The 22,374-nt window shown below is 57.9% G+C and overlaps 2 protein-coding genes across 6 annotated transcripts; both read right to left on the bottom strand.

Annotated features, from left to right (window-relative positions):
• Positions 1-3,528: 3,528 nt before the first annotated feature.
• Positions 3,529-12,525, bottom strand: DHX58 (DExH-box helicase 58). 4 transcript variants are annotated; one of them, XM_047758091.1, is made up of 13 exons: positions 12,253-12,523; positions 11,941-12,109; positions 11,531-11,732; positions 10,945-11,135; positions 10,120-10,236; positions 9,588-9,714; positions 9,244-9,435; positions 8,198-8,460; positions 7,533-7,682; positions 7,279-7,440; positions 6,002-6,192; positions 4,323-4,419; positions 3,529-4,072 (listed from the first exon to the last, which is right to left on the bottom strand). In XM_047758091.1, exons 2-13 carry the CDS (start codon positions 12,106-12,108, stop codon positions 3,887-3,889), a joined length of 2,046 nt encoding a protein of 681 aa, XP_047614047.1. In that variant the 5' UTR covers position 12,109; positions 12,253-12,523; the 3' UTR covers positions 3,529-3,886. The 4 variants fall into 4 exon arrangements, with proteins under 4 accessions (XP_047614047.1, XP_047614049.1, XP_047614048.1 ...); XM_047758093.1 differs by having other exon boundaries at positions 10,120-10,179; XM_047758092.1 differs by having other exon boundaries at positions 12,302-12,523.
• A 249-nt stretch (positions 12,526-12,774) lies between these two features.
• Positions 12,775-21,437, bottom strand: KAT2A (lysine acetyltransferase 2A). Of its 2 annotated transcripts, none has more exons than XM_047756848.1 (18): positions 21,028-21,437; positions 20,765-20,888; positions 20,302-20,447; positions 20,099-20,188; positions 19,627-19,808; positions 19,353-19,544; positions 18,116-18,222; positions 17,812-17,922; positions 17,587-17,726; positions 17,294-17,502; positions 16,931-17,057; positions 14,825-14,935; positions 14,433-14,576; positions 14,078-14,192; positions 13,951-13,987; positions 13,804-13,867; positions 13,600-13,684; positions 12,775-13,475 (listed from the first exon to the last, which is right to left on the bottom strand). In XM_047756848.1, the coding sequence occupies exons 1-18, from the start codon at positions 21,364-21,366 to the stop codon at positions 13,282-13,284; spliced, it is 2,517 nt and encodes an 838-aa protein (XP_047612804.1). In that variant the 5' UTR covers positions 21,367-21,437; the 3' UTR covers positions 12,775-13,281. The 2 variants fall into 2 exon arrangements, with proteins under 2 accessions (XP_047612804.1, XP_047612805.1); XM_047756849.1 differs by having other exon boundaries at positions 17,587-17,723.
• Between the last annotated feature and the right edge of the window lie 937 nt (positions 21,438-22,374).

The following is a 22,374-nucleotide window of genomic DNA, read 5'->3' as shown; positions in this document are numbered from 1 at the left end:
CTGGCCCAAGGTCACACAGCAGGTAGAGATGCTAGAACCCAAGTCTAGCTGACCCCCAACCCCCCAGTCTTTCCACTATAGCACGTTGCCTCCCAGAAGCAAGACACTGGCACAGAAGCAGGCAGGAGGAAGGTCAGATATGAGAAAGAACTTCCTGACAGTGATGATGTATGAGGAGGTGAGAGGAGACAATGGAATGGGGAAGCGAACAGACACAGGAAGCTGGCCCACCTGAGTTGGAACTTGGTCTGTCCGTTGGCTTGTGATGATCTCTAGAAGGTCTGTGGGGTCCTGGCTGGATCCAGATGGCAGTGTCCTGACCTGCCTCCATTCTACAACCCGGGGTCCTCTGCTTTACCCCAAAGTGGCACCAAGGCCCAAAGATGGACTTTCCTTTGTGACTCAGGGCTCTAAGCATCACATCTGAGCTGTCAGCCCAGGACCTCCTTTTCCAGGAAGCCTTCCTTGAGGTCCCAGGAGGCGGGACCCTTTTCCTACAGCCCAAATCCCTACACAGAGGGTGCAGATGGATCCTCCCCGTCCCCCGCCTGCAATAAGGCCCACTTCTGTGACCACGTCCCTCCCCCATCTGGCTCTGGGACATGGGCACAGAAAAGATCTAGTCAGTCTCCAGGCTTTCTGGGTTCCCCAGGCCATCCGGACCAGCCCCGGCTCCCTCATCCCCTTCACCCCCGCACATCTGTATCCAGGGTGTAAATAAATGATGCCGGTTTTCTGGCCCACCAGAAAACCCAGGCTCCAGCTAAGCTATGCAGTGGCTCTTACCTCATTTTCCCACAGAAGCCGCTTGGGTCACCCCATCGCCCCTGAAGGGAGGGGGTGGGTAGGATGCAGCACTGGATGAGGCACCGGGCACGCGGAGTCAATGAGGTTCCTTATCCGGAACCCCGCGGTCACCACCCCCGACCTGCTTTCCTCCAGAAAGCTGCGTGCCTAAGGCCCGGGTCTGTCCTTTCCCGTCCCTCGCAGCCCGCCCCGATATCAAGGGTAGCCAGCTGGACCCTCTAAACTTCTCCACAGAGTTTAGTCCCACCTGCTTGCTATCTGAGCCCAGCATCGGTGCGCAGAGCCAATAGGGGTGTCCTCACTGCCCCGTGGGGTGCCCCAGTTTTGAGACGAGGGGCCAGGACAGGTAGAAGGGGCTGCCTTGTGCTCCTGCGCTGCCCTCGAGGTTCTCCGCTTAGACCAGCCCGCGTCGCAGACTTACCTGCGGGGCAGAGACGAGCCCGCGGCGGCCACCTGCTCTCGCCGCGCTCGCGAGCACAGCGGCTTCGCGCTCGCCGGCGAGGGGGCGGGGCCCAGAGCGGGGGCGGGGCTTGAGGGAGCCGCCGCCGAGCCCCTCCCGGACTCTGGGCCTGGAGGGGCGGGCCGGCTTATTCAGGTGGGCAGAAACGGGGCGGTGGAAGTGGGGGGCAGCATCCGGGCCCCTGGGGAGGCTCTGGAGCTCTGGCTTTTCTAGGGGCTGGGAGTTAGGATGCCTGGGTTCTAAGGACCTCATGAAATGCCCTCCTTCAGGCAGCCTTGCCCAGGTGCCCTGGAAGACCCCTCGCTCTAAGAGGCAAGCCTGGAAACCCTCCTCCTCTGTGGGCCCCCTTCCATCTGCGCTCAAGAAAGCTCTCCTAGCCTGGCAAGGCGGGTGGGTGCAAAATAGGACACCCCCTTTAAAGTCAGGGTCTCCCATCCAAGGGCCAGCTGTGTAGGAGCTCAGGCCACTGAGGGGACCATTAGGTGCCCAGGTCATCTTTATCCTCAGTCCATCTCTCTCCCAGCAACGCAGCACACCACCACCACCACCACCACCGCCAACTCAGGTCCCTCAGCTGTCACTGTTTAGCCCTGGAATGACTGGCGTCCAGACTCCGTGCGTCCAGCCACATTCAAGGCCATTGAGCTTAGCACCCCTGGGCCCCTGCCCCCTCCCTCTGCCCCCAGTCGCTAATTTTATTGACCTGTAAAAAGCACGTTGCTGGCAGGGGAGATTACAACTGAGGGTGAAGTGGGGAGCAGATGGGCAGAAGTAGGGGCCCCGGGAGGTGGAGATGGCACAGAAGAGAGAAGAAGGGTGACTCCTGGAGCCAGAGCCAAGAAACACTGGAGATTAGCAGGAAGAGAGGCCCTGGGAGAAGGGGGTACAATCTCTGGGGGAATGGAGGCCAAAAAATCTGCTACTGGAACATCAGCCCTCAGACAAGAGCATACTGAAGAAAGATGCTGGAGTTCCAGTTGTGGCTCAGTGGTAACGAACCTGACTAGGATCCATGAAGATGCGAGTTCGATCCCTGGCCTCGCTCAGTGGGTTAAGGATCAAGGGTTGCTGTAAGCTGTGGTGTAGGTCAGATGTGGCTCAGATCCCGTATTGCTGTGGCTGTGGTGTAGGCCAGCAGCTATAGCTCCGAGTGGACCCCTAGCCAGGGAACTTCCATATGCCACGAGTGCGACCCTCAAAAGACAGAGAAAAAAAAAAAAAAAAATGAAGGCGAAGAAAGATGCTGGGAGAAGGGAGCACGCATTATTTCCCACCTACCCTTAGGCAGGACCAGGGATGCAGCAGGAGAGAAGGAGGTTAGACGGCAGGAAGGACCGCCATCCTGCTCTCATATCTCTGCTCTAGCCCCCTCCCTTTCTCTTGAAGGTGACTCCTGCCTGCTGGGCCTCTTACTACAGAAATAGCCCTTTCCCTGAAGAACCAACCTAGATCTTGCCTTTCTTTTTCTTTCTTTCTTGTTAAAATGAGAACAGAAGATTTAGGCCTTTACAACTTCTCCCACCCTCATGCCCACTTGAGCTCTACCTGTCAAATCCTAGATCTCAGCCTCTCCCCAGCCCGGGGGAGATGACCCAGGGGTCAGGAGAGGATGGAGAGGGAGGCATTGGGGCTTGAGCCTATTATGGGGTGGAGGGGGCAGGAAGGCCTCACATTCTTGATGGCTCTCAAATTTAGACTTTTGATGCTCTCTTCAAATAAAGGTTACATGTTAGCCATAAAGAGGGGGTGTTAAAAAAAAATCCTTCACATTAGAAATACAGCACAGGAAGAGTTCCCATGGTGGCTCAGCAGAAACGAATCTGACTAGTATCCATGAGAATGTGGGTTCAGTCCCTGGCCTTGCTCAGTGGGTTAAGGATTTGGGGTTGCCGTGAGCTGTGGTATAGGTCACAGACGTGGCATGGATCCCACATTGCTGTGGCTGTGGTGTAGGCAGGCAGCTGTAGCTCCGATTAGACCCCTAGCCTGGGAACTTTCATGTGCTGCATGTGTGGCCCTAAAAAAAAAAAACCCTAAAAACCCCCATATATATATATATATATTTAAATACATAAAGAGCACAAACCAGATCAGTAGATGGGAAAGGGGAGGGGGGAAGGATTACGATGGGAACAAGGACGTTTTGAGGGTGATGTGATGTTCATTATCTTGATTGTGGAAGAGCAGACATGTTAAACTTATCAAATCACACACTTGATGTCAATTATACCTCAACACATCTGTTTTTTAAATGCCACATGTTTTCTACACCAATTTTCCACTTCTTTATTTTTAATCTATGGGGAACCTCAAAAAACAGAAGTGCCCTTGGCAGGGAAGGAATGTCGAGGCCACAGGAACCTGGTGATTCCTGGCACTGTGTCCCGGTTCTCCAGCCGGTCCACATGAAGCTGTCTGCGTACATGTGAGGGGGGGCGGGGGACCAGCCATGGCTCTTTGGCTACTTCTTCAGTGTGTAAGCCAGCCTGGGGGCCTGGGGTTCCTCCGCAGCTGGTCAGCGAGCAGACTCCAACTCAGGAGGCCGGGGTGGACCCAGGTGGCGGCCGCGGAGTCTCCCGCCCCCTGCAGGCTGAACCGGGCACTGCAGGGACAAGGCGGTCAGTCCAGGGAGAGGTCGGTCAGGCCCTCGGCGCAATACTGCGTGTAATCGAAGTCAGGCACCGGGAAGGGCACGCAGGACCATTTCTTGACCTGGATCCGCCCGTTGGGCGTCTCCAGCAGCACACTGCGGACTTTGAGCACTGGCAGCTTCACGGACTTGTAGATTATCTGCATACCCCAGCTCTGGAGGTGGGACAGAGATGGAGGAGTCTACACCTCTGTCCTCAGACGGGGCTTCTCGAAAGTTGGGGTCAGAGGAGGCTGGGCCCATGTCTCCCACCTCAGCAGAGTGCTATGTCCCCATCACACTCAGCTTCCTAAGACAGGGGAAGAGCTCCTCTTCTCAGACTGGGAGCTCCTGGGGCAGGGCTATCTCTGCCACCCCAGTGAGGGCACCCTGAAAGCAAAGGGCCACGCCCCCCCCCCCACTTACCTCCCCACAGTTCCTGCAGCGAATGACACCCCCGGGCCTCCAGTCCTTGAAGACTCTGTCAATGACCACAGGCTCCTGGGAGACGTTGTAGTAGATCCTGGAGAGGAATGGGCGTGGCCGCAGCCCTCAGGGACCCCCGTCCCTTCCCCCCAGCCCCCGTCTCATGCCCTCTGCTTGTTCAGCCTCCTCCTTGGCCTTGAGTTGGGTCTTTCTGTTTGTCAAGAGACAGAGACTTCCCAGAGCCAGGAAATCCAATCTTCATTACACTCTGTATGTGCCGCCTCTAAGGCGCCCCCTTCTGCCCAAGTTCAGGCCTTGGCACTACCTGCCTGGATGATTTTTTTTTTTTTTGTCTTTTTGCCATTTCTAGGGCTGCTCCTGCGGCATATGGAGGTTCCCAGGCTAGGGGTCGAATCGGAGCTGTAGCCACTGGCCTACACCACAGCCACAGCAACGTGGGATCCGAGCCACATCTATGACCTACACCACAGCTCACGGCAATGCCGGATCCTGAACCCACTGAGTGAGGCCAGGGATCGAACCGGCAACCTTGCGGTTCCTAGTCAGATTCGTTAACCACTGTGCCATGACAGGAACTCCCTGCCTGGATGATTTCAACAGCCTCTCGAAGGTTCTCCCTGCCCCATCCTTCCTCCCATTCCATCCTTCCTCTCAAACTCATGTCATCCTTCCACCAACTGCCAGAGTGATCCTCTAAAAATGTACATCTGACCTTGGCATTCTCTTGCTCCAAACCCATCCAAGACTCCTCACTGCCTGCAGGATAAGGGCTAAACTTTCAGGGCCGACCTTCAAGGTCCTCCACAGGCTGGTCCGTGTTCCTTCGAATCTCGTCTTTCACCATTGCTTCCGCTCGAGTCGACAGAATTACTCCTGCTGCCTTTCCCCTGCCTGTACTCACCTCACATTCCGACCCCACCCACCCTTCAAGTCCTAGTTGAAATGAAAGAACCTGTGTGAAGCTCCTTGGCACAGTGGCCTGGCACACAGTTGGTGCCTAATAAATACTTAGTGAATGAACAGATGGAGCATGGGGGAATGTTACCCTCCAGAGGGCAGAAGATGAGGGGATGGCTCAGGGACAACTAGCCTCTCTCGATGTCTTCCAAGTAGGTAGGAACAGGGGGCCAGTCTGGGGGCCCTCAGCATTTGGCATCCTGAATTCCAGCTCTTTCTCGACCACACAGTGGCTGTGGGAGCTTGGACAAGTCACTTAGCCTCTCTGAGCCTCTGTTTCCTCATCTGTAAAATGGGGTGACAAGACCTGTCTAATCAGACTCTCATGAGAATGCACACTTGGTAGTTGTTCAAATGCTTGCTTTTTTTTTTTTTTTTCTGCATTTTAGGGCCCTACCTGCAGCATATGGAAGTTCCCAAGCTAGGGGTTGTCAGAGCTACAGCTGCCAGCCACAGACACAGTCACACGGGATCTGAGGTGTTTGCAACCTACACTGCAGCTCACGGCTCCTTAACCCACTGAGCGGGACCAGGGATCAAACCTGCATCCTCATGGATACGAGCTGGATTCATTACCACTGAGCCACAACGGGAACTCCTTAACCTCCCAAACCCTCAATGCAGCATCTGGATGGGAGGGACTCTCCATCCCCCATCATGCCCCTCCCTCCCATCCTGACACTCCCTTCCACAGGTCTCACTTGAAGTTGGGGTTCACGTTGACATGGTGGGCACTCTCCACCTTCCGCAGGTCACTCCCGTAGCCCATGGCCACCATGCAGTTGATGCACAGGAGCTGCACTTGCTCTGCCAGGAACTTCTGCTGCCGACTCTTCTGCTGGGCTGCCCGGGCTGCCCGCTTAACCAAGGCTGCCCGCTGCAGCTCCTGGATCTGGAGTGGGAGGGGACACTGGGCACGGCTGGGGCCCTAGGGACCTGACCCCAGGAATGCTCCCAGTGGGGCAAAGGGCTCCAAAGACCTCAGATCATTAGCAGCCAGAGGGGCCTTCCTCAACCACCCCTAGAGCTTTTAGGAGCAGCTCTGTGAAAAAAATATGTGGGTGGAAACAACGACGGGAGAGAGGCAAGATTCTTTTTCTTTTTTTTGGCCACACCCCCAGCAAGTGGAAGTTCTCAGGCCAAGAATCCAACCCACGCCACAGCAGTAACCAGAGGCACAGCAGTGACAATGCCAGATCATTAAGCCACTGAGCCACGAGAGAACTCTGAGGCAACCTCTGTGGATGATTTCATGCAAATGGCTTCTTCTAATCTAACATGGGGCATCATTAACAATTAGGAAACAGGGGCTGGAATTCCCATCGTGGCGCAGCGGAAATGAATCTGACTAGGAACCATGAGGTTGCGGGTTTGATCCCTGGCTTTGCTCAGCGGGTTAAGGATCTGGCATCGCCGTGAGCTGTGCTGGAGGTCGCAGATGCAGCTCGGATCCCGAGTTGCTGTGGCTTTGGTGTAGGCCTGCGGCTACAGCTCCAATTAGACCCCTAGCGTGGGAACCTCCATATGCCATGGGAAGTGGCCCTAGAAAAGACAAAAAAAAAAAAAGGAAACAGGGCCATCTTGGACAGGGCTGGACAATAGTGATGCTGCCTTAGGGGAACTGATTTAAGTCCTGGTTCTGGGCTTATTTTGTGGATGTATTTTTGTTTGTTTTCCCCCTGCCTGGTTCCAGAAGGGCTGTGAGGTGGCTCTCCCAGATACACGAAGTATTTGGTGATGAGGATAAATTCAAAGGCCTGGACAAAGCCTGTTCCCAAGGCATTTCGAACAGCCTCTGCCTTCCTTGGCGGCCCCTCCCCCAGCCTCTACCTTTCCATCTGTTCAACCTTCCCCAGGTGGGCCAGGAGAGCCACCAGAGGAAGGGGGACCGGGGAGTGTACATGTGTGCAGCCCAAGACCTGCCAGGCAGAGTATCCTCGGCCCCCTTCCCCACAGGGCACGCAGGCTGCCCACAGACCTTGGCCTGGTACTCGGCCTGGTCCATCGCCTGCACAGCAGCCACCGCCTGTTCCATCAGACTCTCCAGCGCCTCATTGGTCTGCTCCCGCCGCAGCTCCCGGCTGCCTTGGGCTGCCACAAACGAGTATACGCTTTGACTGGCCCGGGCCCGGCCCCTTGCCTGGGGAAGGAGAAAACAGAGGGGTGAGTGGTGGGGCTGGGGTCCACCCAGCATCCTTTGAGCGCTGTTTTGGGGAGGGATGCTTCGGGTACCTGGACCATGGAGATCTCATTGGTCAGGAGCCCATAGCGCACCACCACGTTGCACTGGGGGATGTCCAGCCCCTCCTCTGCCACGCTCGTGGCCACCAGGAGGTTCAAGGCACCAGTCCGGAACTTCTGGATCACTTCTTGCTGGTCCCTCTGGGGGTAGGGGAGGAGAAAGCGGGTGGGAGATGAGGGGGGTTCAGGCCTACCCTCCTGCCAGCCCAGCCCCTCCTGGTTCAGCCCTTTTACTCACAGCCTTGGCCCCTTTCTCTAGGAATCCTGAGTCCCCATCTCTATCTCCAAGTACCCCCAAGACCTTGCTCACCTTCCCAGGTAACCCTCTAACTGCTCTCTCCCTTAGGGACCCCTGAGTGTTCCTGCCCTCTACTTCAGGAGCTCTCAGGACCTATTCTCCTCCCAGAAGGGACACCAGACCCCCGATTCCCCATTGGGGACATCACTTGTCTCTTTTCCTGCAGGTCCCCAAGCCTCGGTCTGTCTCTCTCCTCCCAGAGAGCCCCAGACTGGATGAAGCTTCAGCACTGGGGACCTAAGGGACTCCTTTCTGCGCCAGTTCTCTGCGCTCTGCCTGGAGACAGTCCGTCCCCATCTCTGTGTCCCCTCCCTTTCTCCCCTCCCCCATGCTCAGCTCCTTTTCCCAAAGCCCAGACCTGGGTCATCTGGGTCATTGGGGTGCTCTGGTTGCTGTTCCCAGCCCCAATCAACAGCTGGGCCCTGATGTCCACAGTCTGCAGGCTTGGCTGCTGCTGGAGCCACAGCAGGAGGGAGTGAGCGCTCTGGCGGGTTCGGGTGAAGATGATGCCCCGGGGGCTCTTGGGACCCTTGAACTGCTTCTGCAGGATTTCTTTCAGCACCTCCAGTTTCGGGTTCTCTGGGCCATCTGTTGCCAGGCGGGCCAGCTCGTTCTTGTGATCTGCCGGAAAAGCCCCACAACTGAGGCGCAGGACTCAGTCCCGGAGGCGGAGGCGGGCAAGGCAGGGGGTGGGGGTGGGGGGAACTCACAGGGCTAAGATTACAGGAGCCCAGCAGGGTAGGGAGCTGAGGACACCTGCTCCTGCCCAATTCCCTGAACATCACCAAAAGCACATTTAAGGACTCCCTCTGCCTGCCCAGCTCGAAACCAGCCTTACATCCGGGGCCTACAGTGTAGAATCCTTTGCTCCTCCAGCAGCCCCCTTCAACCCAGTTTCCGGGATGGATCTTTTTTTGTTTTGTTTTGTTTTGTTTTGTTTAGGGCCAGACCCACACCTTACAGAGGTTCCCAGGCTAGGGGTCAAATCAGAGCTACAGCTGCCGGCCTACACCAGAGCCACAGCAACGCCAGATCCGAGCTGCCTCTGTGGCCAAAACTAGAGCTCACGGCAATGCCAGATCCTTAACCCACTGAGCGAGGCCAGGGATCAAAGCCACAACCTCATGGTTCCTAGTCGGATTCGTTTCCGCTGTGCCATGATAGGACATCCTCCAATAACATTTTTTAAAATAACATTTTTGTCTTTAAAAAAAATCACCTGATTTAGTTTTTTCATCCCTGCAAACCTTCACAAATGAGGGCATAATATCTTTTGTCATATCCACAACCTTGACCTTTGGTTAGAAAATAAGGACCCGAGTACCCTCCTTGGCACCTTCCCCGCCCACGTTGGCACCTGTGCCCTGATTGACCTCTGACTTCTAGGTCAGCTGCAAGCCTCACCATCAAACAGCGCCAGCAGCCAGCGCTCAGCCTGTAGGATCTGGGTCTTGGTGGCGCGCTCCCTGGTGTAGAAATCCCGCAGCGTGGCCAGGGCGTCCACCGCGCGGACTGTGTCGTGGATGAGCAGCGCATCGTTGTAGCGACGCAGGTGAAGCGCATACACCCGCCGCTCCTGGAGCCCCGCCTCAGCCGCTGCCGGAGGGCCGGATTGGCAGAGAATAGGTGGCCACGCCCCTCCAGGGCCCACTCCCACCTAGACCCCGCCCCTGAAAGGCTCCACCCAGGCTGACCCAGCCTGGACGACCGCAGCCCCCTTGCCTTCCCCCAGGGCAGCCCCCTCTCACCAGCTTGGCTCAGCTCCACCACTTGCTGCTCGTATGTCTGCGTCCCAAAGTCCCGTCTCAACTCCGGCATCTCCAGATGGTGGTGGATTTGGTCCATCAGCTTCTTCAGCTTGGCCCCAAACGGGTCCTGGACCAGAAGGGTGAGGGTGTGAGGAGATCGCCATACACATCAGGAGAATGGGTACGCAGGGATGTCTAATCCCCATCCAGCCCTGTCACAGCAGACGCCAGGCAGGGTCCGTGCCACAGGAGAGGGCTTAGAGCAGACTCAGCACACAGTGCCCCAGCTTTATGGTTTGCGAAGCACTGTATGGTGTGCCTGGTGTTTTGACAGATGCCCATGGTGGCATCTGAGTCAAACCAAACAGCAGCCTTAGGGTATGGGCTGCATCTGCCCCATTTCACAGAAAACAGAGATGGAGGCTGAGACACAGGCAAATAACCTGAAGCCACAGGTGGAGTCAGAGCTCAACCCCAGGTGCCTTAACTTCACAGCGGACGCCACCCACGCCATGCCCCCTCCCCCATGTACCTGGGCACGCTGGTGGCAGAGGTCGTACTGTTTGCAGGGCTGCTGGCTGTGCTCCTGCAGCTGGGAGAGGGAGTTCTGGGGTGACATGATGCGCCACGTATCCAGGTTGGCACAGAGCTGGGGCAACAGAGAGGGGTTCACTGGTATGGGGAGGGGGTCCTGCGGGGACAACGGGCAGTGCTTGGGGGCAGGATGGGTCCCACCTGAGGCAGGGCCCTTGTGAGTGAGGATTCATGCATTCACCAAAGAGCTACGGCCCACTCTCTCTGTGCCCAGTGCTATTCTAGTTACTGGGGCTACAGAGCATCTTACACTGGAGTTGGGGAGAGGGATGATAAACAGGTAAGAGAATAACAGAATGAGAGTTGGGGTGGTGTTAACTAGCTCTGAAAAGAATAAAATTGGATGATGTGAAAGAGGGCAGCGCTGCGCAGGGAAGACACTGAAGAGGTGACTTTTCAGTTCCCTGAATGACAAGAAAAGAGCTAAGGAGGTAAAGTGGAGGGTAAGGGCATTCGGGGCCAAAGAAAGGACAGGTAGGTGCAAAGGTCCTGAGATGAGAACCAGCTGGATATGCACAAGATACAGAGAGAAGGCGGGAGGAGCAGGAGGGAGGGAGGCAGGGGCTGGATCACATGGAACTTTATCAACCCGAAGAGTTGGGGGATCATTCTAAGCGCAACCAGAAGCCTTCTGAGGCTGGTGCTTAGGTGAAGAAGGAGCCCAAACCCTGGCTCAGGAGCCTGAGTAGGGTGGGTGGGCATGGGACAGGGCCAGGCAGGCCAGGGAGGTTTCTGGTGGCAGAGTCCCAGGGGCCGAGCTGACCTGCAGGATGTGGTCAATGGCGCCATCGAGCGTCGAGGCCCTGCCGGTGCCTGGGGAGGCTGTGAGCCCGAGCACCTGCGGCAGCGGCCTCGTCCTCTGGAATTTATGCTTCAGGTACTGGCTCAGGATGATGTTGTAGACGGTGTCTTTGTGTGTGTGGTGACACTCATCCACCACCAGCAGGGAGAAGACTGCAGGAAGGTGGGGGTGGGGTGGGGTAGGGTGGGGAGGTTATGACCCGTGTTTGCAAATCCCTTCCTCCCACAAGCTTTGTTTCATGTGGCCCCCAAACTCATGGGAGAATTCCTTCCTCCTTTCACTGCTTGCAGCTGGGCCCAGGGCCAGGCAGCGGCCATTTACCTCCATTTTACAGATTAGTAAACTGAGGCTCAGCTGGGGGAAAGGACTGGCCCAAGATCCTGCACTGTAGACGGGGGTTGGTTTCTAGGAGGTGTCTGCTGCGGTTTCGTGAGCGGGGACCCCTCGTCCCACGAGATGTCCCAAGGCTTTTACTAGAACAGGAGCCCTGGGGTGGGCAGGCAGGGACTTTGGGGGCACACCGTTGCCCGCGGCCCGCGGTCCTCACCGTTGAGCTCCACGTGCTCCTCCTCCTCCTCGCTGGTCAGCGCCTTCTGTAGCAGCTCAGCTGTGCAGATGAGCAGATCATGGCTCCGGGCCAAGTGGCCAAAGCCGGCTCGTGGCCCCATGTCCCCGCTCAGGGTGGTAATGGCCCAGCGTCTGTCCAGCATGCGGCTGAACTCCTCACAATGCTGGGTCACCAGGTGCACCTGGGGGTGGAGAATGAGATGGGGAGAGGAAGCTGGAGCAGAGCCAGGGGCAGGGAAGGCAGGGTGACCCCCGGGACATGGCTGGGGGCTGGAATGGGTGAAAAGACACGTGAGCTTGGAGACGGCCACAGCTGCTCTGGAGTTCTGGAAGATCCTGAGAGGCGCCTGAGGAGTTGAGACCCTGCTGGGGGGCGGGCAGGCCACTTACTCTGTTGACCAGCACAACCACCTTGGCTCCATCCACAGTCTCCAGATGTCTCTTGGCCACATAAGCAGCAGCCCTGGTCTTGCCAGCGCCCGTGGGCAGCCATATGATGATATTCCTGCCCTCCAGGGCGGGCGTGATCACCTCCCACTGGTAGGGTCGCAGCTCCATTCTAGGAATGGCAGGGAGCTCAAGATCCCTGGTCCTCCTGGCCCCCTCCCAGCCCAGCCTCCCCTCAGCGCCTCTCCCCACTCCCTTTGCCCGGACTCCACCCCCGCCTGAGGGAGGAGAGGGCAGGGCCACGGAGGGACCTACCAGGAGCCTTATCTGGGCAGGAGGAGAGGCAGAGGACTAAGGACCACACCTGCTCCCCCAGCGTCTCACTGGCCGCTCTGCGCTCCGCTGGGCTTGCTGAGAAGGAAATGGAAACTGAAACTGAGGGGAGGAGCTAGCCCAGCAGAGATCAAACTAGGAATCTCCCTTCCCTGCCCCTCCGAAAAAAACCACGAGCTTCAGAAGCAGGGCAGACGGAAAGGCTGCTGCCGGCAAGATACTCTTTCTTCCCTCCTGGGTCCTGTTGGCCCCTCCCCCTGGAGAGGGGTCTTCACCGCCCGGCCCCGCCCCGCCCCGCCCCGCCCCCGTGAGGGCCGCGGCTGTAACCGATCCCACCCACGTGACGATTCCCGGGCCCGCAGAAGCAAGCAGGGAGACGCGGGGGGCTACGGCCAGGCAGGTCCCATCAGCCCAGGGGTGCGGGGACAGGCGTGAGCCATACTGGCAGAACGGGGCCCGCCTGCTGAGGCTGGGGATTCCACTGATAAATAATCACACGGAGAAAAAAAAAAAAAGAACTTTATTGTTCCCTCCAAGGGATTAATGCCAAGAAATGAATGGTCCCCATGCCCCCACCCCCAGGGGAAAAACAGATCAGTGCAGAATGACGCTCGGCCCCTCCAGTCCAGGTTGAACTTCCAACCCCCGAGGGCCCGTCACTCAAGCGAAAACTGGAAATCCTGCCCTTGAGGAAACAGTGACCTGGGCCAGGCCCGGGCTTCTAAGACGCCATAGCTTAGTGGGGAGACCTGGGCTGGGGGCCACCAGCCACTCTAGAGGGGCTGGGCTCCAGACCCAGAAGACCCCTCCCCAAGGTCAGACACAAGGAAGGATGGGACAGAGCTGCAGGCGTGCGATGCCCCAGGGCCCAGAAAGGCTGCAGGATCGCGGGGTGCAGGGCCCCCGCTGGAGTGTCTCACACCGAGGGGGACCTGGGTAGGGCCACCTCAGGCATCAGATCAGAGCCTGAGACGGAGACCTTACGGGTGGAGGCCACGGTCCAGAGTCAGGCTACTTGTCGATGAGCCCGCCCTCCTTGAGCTTGAAGTAGAAGAACTTCTCCAGGGCGCTGGCGCAGCGGCAGTACTCGCTGTCTGGGGGGTTGTACTCGCGGCAGTTGGCGATGACCCGCTGCAGGTCCGCCACGAAGAGCTTCCGCGTCACGTAGTACCGGCTGCGCAGCCTCTCCGTCATGGTCTTCAGGTCTGGGGCAGCAGGGGACAAGGGCGTGCCTTTCAGAGGCCGCACGGCCCAGGACGGAAGGAGCCGGGACGATGCGGAGCGGGGCGGCGAAAAGGGGAGGAAGGGGCTGGACTGGAAGGTCCTCACCGATGGGGAAGCGGATGACCTCGTAGTAGTCTGGGGCCTCCGACTTCTTCACGGGCTCCATGAAGGGCCAGGCACTGGGGTGGGACTGCAAGGAGAGCCAAGGTGGGCCCGGGCCCACGGCACCCACAACCAGCTGGTGACTGCCCCGCCCCCATCGCAAAGCCAGATATTGGCACAGGGACCCCCAAAAGGGGGTCTGCCCACCTTGATCTGAGCCAGCAGGTTTTTGAGGGTCGTGTAGAGCTGGTCCGGGTCCTTCAGCTCCTTCCTGGGGCGAGAGAGAGGCGGAGTCTGAGGCTCCCGGTCCCTCCGCCTCCCCTCCCTGCTCCTCTCCTTCCGCGCAGCACTCACCCTTTCTCCTTGCCCAGCGGCTTCCAGCCCGTCTCTCCTGCAAAGCAGGGGTGGGGAGAACGCCCCTAAGAATGCCTGTCCCCACCCCCAACAGTGCGCCCCCTCCCCCGCCAAGACCCCCGCTCACGAATGCCGGGGACGCTCTCCACAGGGATCTGCCTCACGCCCTCTTTGAAGCAGCTGAGCCCGGGGTAGACCTTCCTGATCTGGGCCTGTTTGCGTTCAATCAGCTTCTTGATGATCTGAGGGAAGGAAGAGTCTGAGGGGCCAACCCCAGCTCCGCAACCACCCTCTCGGGCCACAGTCAGGGCCCCACCACAGACTCCAACAGCCACTCCTCCCATGAGCAAGGATGGATCCTGGGCCATCCCACTTCACACATGCACACGTGTATGCGCGGTACACCTCACTCTCGCGTGCAGGTTCAGGAAAAGCCCCATGGATGCATGCACCTGTGTGAAAGCACGCACACGCGCACACACCTCCTTCTGCTTCTTGATGATGTGGGACAGCTCCGTGTAGGGGATCCGAGGGTTCAGCTCACACTCCATCAGCGTCGCGCCCTCGTAGTCCTTGATGTAACCCAGGTAGCGGCTCTTGGGCACCTTGATGTCCTTGGAGAAGCCCTGGAAGGTGGCGAGTTCCCACCGACGCATCAGCAAGGCTTTTCCAACCTGAATCTGCACCTGGGAAGTTTCCCTCGAGAACCCTGCTCCTTCCCGGGGCAGCAGCCAGGGAGGAGAGGCGTGAAGGACGGCCCCGCAGGTGCTGGATGGAGCAGGGGACCCAAGGGACCCCAGTCCACCCACACCAGGGGGCTAGACAGAACGACCCGTCCCCAGGCAGTGGGCACTCGGGGTGAGGCGAGGGTCACCTGCTTTTTGAAGTAGCCAATGGCATACTCGTCGGCGTAGGTGAGGAAGTAGAGGATGTTGTGTTTGATGTGATACTCCTTCAGGTGATTCATCAGGTGAGTCCCATAGCCCTGTGGGGGAGAGAAGCAGGGCTGACAGGGGAGGGGAACAGGGCTGGCGGGGAGGGGGCAGGCCTGCAGCTAGAGACAGGAGGCAGCAGACAGGTTCTTACAGACCTGTTCTCAAGTTAACCCATGAAAGAGCTAAAAAACTGAAATTCAGTGGAGCTCCCATCGTGGCGCAGCAGAAACGAATCTGACTAGGAACCATGAGGTTGTGGGTTTGATCCCTGGCCCTGCTCAGTGAGCTCAGGATCGAGGGTTGCTCTGAGCTGTGGTGTAGGTCACGGATGTGGCTCAGATCCCGTATTGCTATGGCTGTGCCATAGGCCGGCGGCTGCAGCTTGGATTAGACCCCTAGCCTGGGAACCTCCATATGCTGCGGGATCAGCCCTAAAAAACACAATAAGCCAAAAAAAATCCAAAACCCCCCCTGAAACTCAGCTGTTAGGAAATGTGCTCAAGTCAGGTGACTGGTCACGGGAGGGAGGGCCAGGAGCCAAACCAGGAAGCTGTGGTCCACAGACCACTAGTTCTCAGTCCCTGGGCCTTGGAACTGGGTGGGGGGAGGGGGAACCCCACTCATCGCAGCATCTGAGCCCCCAGAGACAGTGACTTCTGCACACATCAGGATCAAGGAGGCACCAGGCAGACCTGTTCAGATCTGTAAAACTGGACAACTAGGGATCCTACTAGGGGGTCTGTTGTAACAATAAAGGACAGAAACCAGAATTATCACCCACCCAGCTCAGGGCTGTTGTAAAACTTATTAACTCCGCAATGTCAAGTAAAAGTTCTTCTGATGAAGGACATACAGATCCACTCAAAAGTGTTGCTGTAGGAGTTCCCATCATGGTTCAGGGGTTAACGAACCCAACTAGCATCCATGAGGACGGTTCGATCCCTGGCCTCGCTCAGTTAAGGATTTAGCATTGCCGTGAGCTGTGGTGAAAGTTGAAGACTTGGCTTGGATCCCGCATTGCTGCAACTGTGGTGTAGGCCGGCGCTACAGCTCTGACTGGACCCCTAGCCTGGGAACCTCCATGTGCCATGGGTGCAGCCCCAAAAAAGACAAAAGACAAAAAAAAAGTGTTACTATAATCTGAAGAGGAGTTCCTGTCGTGGCTCAGGGGTTAATGAATCTGACTAGGAACCATGAGGTTGCAGGTTCGATCCCTGCCCTTGCTCAGTGGGTTAAGGATCCGGCGTTGCCAAGAGCTGTGGTATAGGTCACAGACTCAGCTCAGATCCTGGGTTGCTGCGGCTGTGGTGTAGGCCGGTGGGTACAGCTCTGATTCGACCCCTAGCCTGAGAACCTCCATATGCCGTGGGAGTGGCCCTAGAAAAGGCAAAAAAATAAATAAATTAATTAAATAAATAAATCCAAAGAGTTCTTATCACAAAGAAAGAGTATTTTTTCTATTTAATTTTGTATCTATATGAGATGATGGACGTTCACTAAACTTACTGTGGTAATCATTTCATAACGCATATGACTCAAATCACCATGCTGCACACCCTAAACTCACACAGTCCTATGGGTCAGTTTTACCTCAAAAATACTATGAGGGAGTTCCCGATGTGGCTCAGTGGGTTAAGAACCAGGCTAGGATCCATGAGGACGAGGGTTTGATCCCTGGCCTCGCTCAGTGGGTTAAGGATCTGGCATTGGCACAAGCTGCAGTGTAGGCTGGCAGCTGTAGCTCTGTCCAGCCCCTAGCCTGGGAACTTCTGTATGTCGCAGGTGCGGCCCTAAAAAAAAAAAAACAAAAAAAGAAAAGAAAAGAAAAAAGAAAGGAAAAAAAAACCAACTAGAAGGAAACAGAAGTGTAACTGATTCTTGGGCTCCATTTGTCAACGGGTGTTTCCTTGATTCCGTCATCAACCACAACTGCCACCTTGCGGGAGGGTGAGGAACTGCCTGGCCATTAAAGGAGGGTGGGATGACGGGATCCAGATGCAGAAGCAGGTGGTGGGATGGAGCTGGGGCCAGGGGCATGGACTCACCTTGACCTGCTCATTTGAGGTGACAGCACAGAAAACAATCTCCGTGAAGCCCTGGGTGGGAAACATGCGGAAGCAGATCCCACCAATGACTCGCCCGTCCTTGATCAAAGCCAGAGTCTTGTGCTTCCTGAAGGGAGAGGGGTCAGGTCACAGGCCCTACCTGACCCCAGATACTCCCCAGGACCCCGCAGCTCTGGAGGCCTGAGCTATACTCAGTGCTGGGAACTAAGGAGCAAAACGTGCCCAGGGTTGGAGAAAGGAGTGTGTGTGTGTCTGCGCGCGTGCGTGCATGCAAGAGTGCAGTGGAGAAGCCTAAGCGGAGGTGCCTGGGTGTGGCAGCGCTGGGCTCTCCTGAGGACGTACGGGTCAAAGACGAGGCGGGCGATATACTCCTTGGGCATGCGCGGCAACTGATGCGAGAAGACGTTCTGCAGCCCCACCAGCCACAGCAACACCCGCCGGTTGGCCTTGGGTGTGAGCGAGTTGCCGATGACGTGGAACTCGATGATGCCACGGCGCTCCTCCAGGCGGGCCGTCTCGTCCCGGGCTGCATTGGCCGACAGCAGGCTCGTCTGGGCGCCAGAGGAGGGGCGGTAAGCAGGGGGCTCAGGTGGAGAGGCCCCCTCCCCGACCGGTCAGGAAGCCAGGCGGCCCACCTCGGGCCCCAGCATGGCAGCAGGATCCGTGATGGTGAGCATGACCTCGTTGACCAGCTCCATGGGGATGTCGCCCATCACACGGAGCCGCTTGGCATCCTCCAGGGTCAGATTCTCGGGGAGCTTCCTCTTCTCGCCTGCTGAGGAGGTTGACAAGGTCTCCCGGGGAGAGCAGAAGTTGGGGGAGAGGGGGACGAGGACGGAGGTCAGGGGTCAAGTACCCACCTGGCATGGGCTCGGCCCCTGCGGAGTCCAGGCTCAAGGAGCTGTTGCCGCCCCCACCCATGGTGGGGCTGAAGATGGGGGCGCTGGGAACAACCGCGGCACTGACTGTAGCTGAGACACGAAAAAACCAGAGGATGGAGATCGAAGGCGCTGGTGCGTCCTGCAAAGGGAGGTGGACTCTCCCACCCCCGGCCGAGCCCTCCCGCGCTTCCCCACTGCCGCCACGCACAGCCCCTCCTCCACAGAGGCGGGGAGGGCCAAGCCGGGAGCCTGCGGAGCCCGGCCGGCCGCACACGGCACATACCCGGCCGGGGCACCATCTGGGTTCCCTCCGAGGGCGGCATGGTGAAGCCCGACTCCCAGATCGGAGAGTTTGCCCCGTAGATCTCCTCCTCCAGCATGGACAGGAATCTGGTGGGGGAGAGGCACAGTCTGTCCCACAGCTCCGTCCTCCAACCAAGGGAGCAGCCTGGGACAGACACTGGAGGGACTGGAGGCTGCCCTCAGGGAACTGGCGCCTAAGAACAGAGATGGCCTCTGCCTTCAGATGAGGAGGCACACAGCCCCCTGCAATTTCTGGGAGCCCCTCACTGAAAGGAGGGCGACAGGATGATCCAGATCAGAGAGCAGAGGCCCCGTATGCCCCGGTACACCTCCCAGGGAGATGGGGTCTGAACCGATGCCACCCCGTGCTGTGTGGCCTGGCAGGGCACCCAGTCACTCCGGGCCGCAGTGTCAAAGTGTGATTCCACATCTCCCGCCCCTTCTCACTCCGGCCTGGTGGCAGGAGGCGCACAGGAGGACCTGGATTAGTCGGGAAAGGCTTCTTGAACTGGGTAGCTGCGAGCCAGGTTTAAAATGAAAGGAAGGGAGTTCTTGCCGTGGCTCAGTGGTTAATGAACCCGACTAGTACCCATGAGGACACAGGTTCAATCCCTGGCCCCGCTCAGTGGATTAAGGATCCAATGTTGCCGTGAGCTGTGGTGCAGGTCACAGACGCGGCTGGGATCTAGGGTTGCTGTGGCCGTGGTGTAGGCCAGTAGCTGCAGACCCCTAGCCTGGGAATTTCCATATGCCTTGGGTTCGGCCCTAAAAAGACAAAAATAAATACATGAGATCAAGTAAAATAGAACAAACTGAAGGGAAGGTGTGGCAGAAGAGTAAATCTCTTAGGAAAGACTAGTGCAGGGTGGAAGTCGGTTTCACAGGTGTAAGCTCTGGTTTCTTAGAGTGCTGTGGTGAGGATTCTGAGCTGCATCCATGCTCCATGGGAAACAATTAGTCACGTCCATCGGGAGGTGGGTGGGGACAGTATCAGCACCTGGGCCATGTACCTGCCATCCCCAGACCAAGACGTGAAAGGGAAAATAGCTAGCGAGTGGCATCTGGGCCGTGAGTAAGTCGCCAGCCAGAGGCCCAGATCCCAGAAGGCTCATGGAGAGAAAAGAGAGACCAACCCAGGAAGTCTTCCTGGAAAAAGGGGGGCCATAGGGAGGATGCGAACACGGTGCAAAATCCCGATAGGCCAGAACAAACCTTACTTGGGGAAGTGGGTGAGGATGAGGGTCCTCTTCTCGGGCACCAGCTTGTCCTTCTCCACCCGGAACTTCTCCAGCAGCTGTCGCCGGGTGACGGTGAAGATGGAGCGGAGAAGGCTTCGCCCAAAGACGTGAGTGGTCTCGTACCGGGGGAGGCTGTCGCAGCTCTGGGGCACGTGGCAGTAACAGAGCCATCTGTGGTGGTGGTGGGGAGCAGGTTGCTGAGTGAGAGCAGACACCTACAAGCCTCCCCTGCGCCGTCCCTGGCTGGACCTACCTGGTATAATTGACCTTGTAGGTAGCCACATCCTCGGCCTGAGACCTCTGCCGGAATTGGGCGGGCGTCTCAAGCTTCCAGTAGTTAAGGCAGAGCAGGAACATCTTCGAGAGCTCAAACATCGTCTGCCGCTCCCGGGGAGCCAGGTGACTGAACTTGTACTGCACAAAGTTCAGCACACCCTGAGGAGGTGGGGGCGAGTGGGGGACAAAACAGGGGAGGAGGCGTGAGCCACTGGCAGGGACTTCTGATCCAGAAGTAGGGGGGTGCTTCCTGAGGGCAGAGCGCAAGGCTCTCTGGGGCTCTGGCTCTGGAGGGCCTTCTCTGAGAAATCACACCTCCTCCCACCTCCACACCCACCCTGAAGTTAGCGCGAAGCCTCCTCCTTTCTCTGAACCTGTCCCCTGTCCCCAGCTTGGCTCCCCACTCCTCCATTATACCTCCAACCATCTTACCACCTTCCTTGTCCCACCTGCTCGATATTAGGCTTCTCAAAAGGGGGGCTGCCCAGGGATCCCTCCACCACGGGCCGGGTCATCTGCAGGATGCACTTCCGCAGGAGCTGGAGGAAGAGGAAGAGGGAGGAGTTGAAGTCAGCGGAGCACAGAACGGCAGACCCCCCTCCCCAACCCTCCCTCCTCTGCCCACTCACACTCTTCCTTCAAGGAAGCTCACCTTGAAGAGGTAGAAATAGACCTGCTTGGTGTCCGTGTCCTCCTCCTTATGAACAGACATGAACAGATTCTCCACATCTACCACCATCCCCAGCAGCCGGTTAATCTCATCCTCTGACACATTCTCCAGGTGGGACACGTGGTCAGCTGTAAGGACAAGTGGTGGTTGTGGAAAACTGACAGAAGGGATCGACAGGGCTTCCTGCTCCTCTTCACCACCAGCCAAGACGCATCCTCAGTCCCTCCGACCAATGAGACCGGCAATGAGACTGCGGGCTCCTGTGTCAGCCCTGGGTGGTCTCTCTTCTGGACTGAGAGATCTCCTTTCTCCTCCCAACCCAATGCCTCCTCAGGAAGCATCTCGGGTCTCTCAAAGATGAAGTTGTGTGGCACTTAAGTCATCCTGTCCAAGCAGGACCCAAGACCTCCGCTCCCCCACCCCAGTTCCAAGGGTACTGCCTTACCCAAGGGGTGCTCACAGCTGCGGCACAGCTCGCTCAGGTTGGCAGCTGGCTGCTGCAGGTCCATGCGGGGTGCAGTGGGGGGCTTGGGGTTTTTCCAGCCATTGCACTTGCAGGTTTCATTGGCCTGGAGACAGAAGGATCCCTCAATAACCCTGTAACCCCGGGACGAGAAGCGCTCCCCAATCAGAGCTTTGCCCCCTTGCCCACCCGAGCCCTGGGATGCCCCAAGCCCCGCCCCCTCTCGCCCCAGGCCCCGCCCCTACCTTGCAAGCCGAGAAGACCCCTAGCTTCTCAAGCTTCTTGGCGCGCGGCAGTCCCCGGACTTGCGCTTTCCTCTGGCTGGCGCGCTGCTGCTGGCTCAGGCCAGGGCGAGCCGGATCACCCCCGCTCCCGGTACCCCCACTTCCTACCCCGGGCCCCCCAGTCCCTGTGCCCCCGGCTGGGGCTGCAGCTGGGGCGGGGGCTGGTGCCGGAGTGGGAGCCGGAGTCGGGGCCGAAGCCGGGCTGAGAGCAGGAGTCGGAGTTGGGGCGGGGGCTGAGGACTGAAGGGGACGCGGCTGAGCGGCTGGGGCCGGGGTCGAGGCCTGGGAAGGTTCCGCCATGGCCTCCCCCGCTGCGGAGCGCGGCGCGGCGCGGCGCTCCCAGCCCTAGGGCCGCATGGGCAACCGGCGTTCGGTGCGCAGGCGTCGCTACCTTGGAGCATGATGGGAGTTGTAGTCTTTTCACAGCCGCTCTTCGCCTCCAGCTTCCAGACTTTTCTGTCCTCTTTCTTAAATCCGGGACAGCCAAGTGAGGCCCTACCTAGCACCCCAGATGGACTCCTCTAAACTTGTAATCTCTACGGAAGGCTTCCAAGATAGTCTAGATTGCTGTCCTGGTGGGAACAGGGAGAAGCATCCCACAAAACAGGCTTCTCCGGGGTCTCGCCTCCCAAGCCCGGGAGAGAAGGTGTAGACCTGGGGGGCCTAGAGTCGCTTCGGCTTCTTGCCTCGCTCCCTCCCGCCTACACACTGACCCTGTCCCGCGTGCCTCCGGACGCGAACCTGAAGCTGGGGTGGCGATTAAATAGCAACAATACTATTTCTTGACCTCTGAAGGGGTTACACGAGTGTGTGTTCTCTTTGTGCATTTTTCTGTTTTACTTCAACAAAAAAAGGCTTATCATAAAAGCACTGAGGGCCAGAATAATGGCTGTGGCCCCCCAAAAAGCTGCAGAGGTGGGGATGAGGTAGAGGCAGAGGAGGGCCTGTGGGTGTGGCTCTCCCCTCACACCGTGGGCACTGGTGCCAGAGCCCCGCTCTGCGCCTGCCACCAGTAGGCCCAGGGTCGGATGAATGAAGGAAACCAGGAAGGCGCGTCCACCTTCCAAACCCCATGTGACGCAGGATTGTGCATGGTCAGAGATCTAGGTGCAGGACATTCCTAGAATGGATGACCCCGTAGTCACACTCTGATGCTCTGTTCAGAGGGCAGGCCCCGCTTGCCCCCAGGCCGGATTCTCGCAAGGGCATGAGCCGGGCGGCTCAATCTCATCTCTGCTCTATGCTGCTGACGGCTCCAGGGTGGGGCTCACAGGCCGCCGGCCTCTTTTGGCCTATCCGTTTGGGTCA

This window comes from Phacochoerus africanus, chromosome 14 (assembly GCF_016906955.1).
Source record: "Phacochoerus africanus isolate WHEZ1 chromosome 14, ROS_Pafr_v1, whole genome shotgun sequence".
NCBI classification, from domain to species: Eukaryota; Metazoa; Chordata; class Mammalia; order Artiodactyla; family Suidae; genus Phacochoerus; species Phacochoerus africanus.
This window is presented reverse-complemented; position numbering and strand designations above follow the sequence as displayed.

Excerpts from the sequence above, each read along its gene's own strand:
- DHX58 (XM_047758091.1), bottom strand. The coding sequence starts at position 12,108 with ATGGAGCTGCGACCCTACCAGTGGGAGGTGATCACGCCCGCCCTGGAG. Across the intron at positions 7,441-7,532 it reads ATGAGATCTCCATGGTCCAG|GCAAGGGGCCGGGCCCGGGC; the intron begins GTACCCGAAGCA and ends CTCCTTCCCCAG. Across the intron at positions 4,073-4,322 it reads GCTGCAGGAACTGTGGGGAG|AGCTGGGGTATGCAGATAAT; the intron begins GTAAGTGGGGGG and ends TCCCACCTCCAG.
- KAT2A (XM_047756848.1), bottom strand. The coding sequence starts at position 21,366 with ATGGCGGAACCTTCCCAGGCCTCGACCCCGGCCCCAGCCGCTCAGCCG. Across the intron at positions 20,889-21,027 it reads GGGTCTTCTCGGCTTGCAAG|GCCAATGAAACCTGCAAGTG; the intron begins GTAGGGGCGGGG and ends TTCTGTCTCCAG. Across the intron at positions 19,809-20,098 it reads AGAAGCCTAATATCGAGCAG|GGTGTGCTGAACTTTGTGCA; the intron begins GTGGGACAAGGA and ends CCACCTCCTCAG.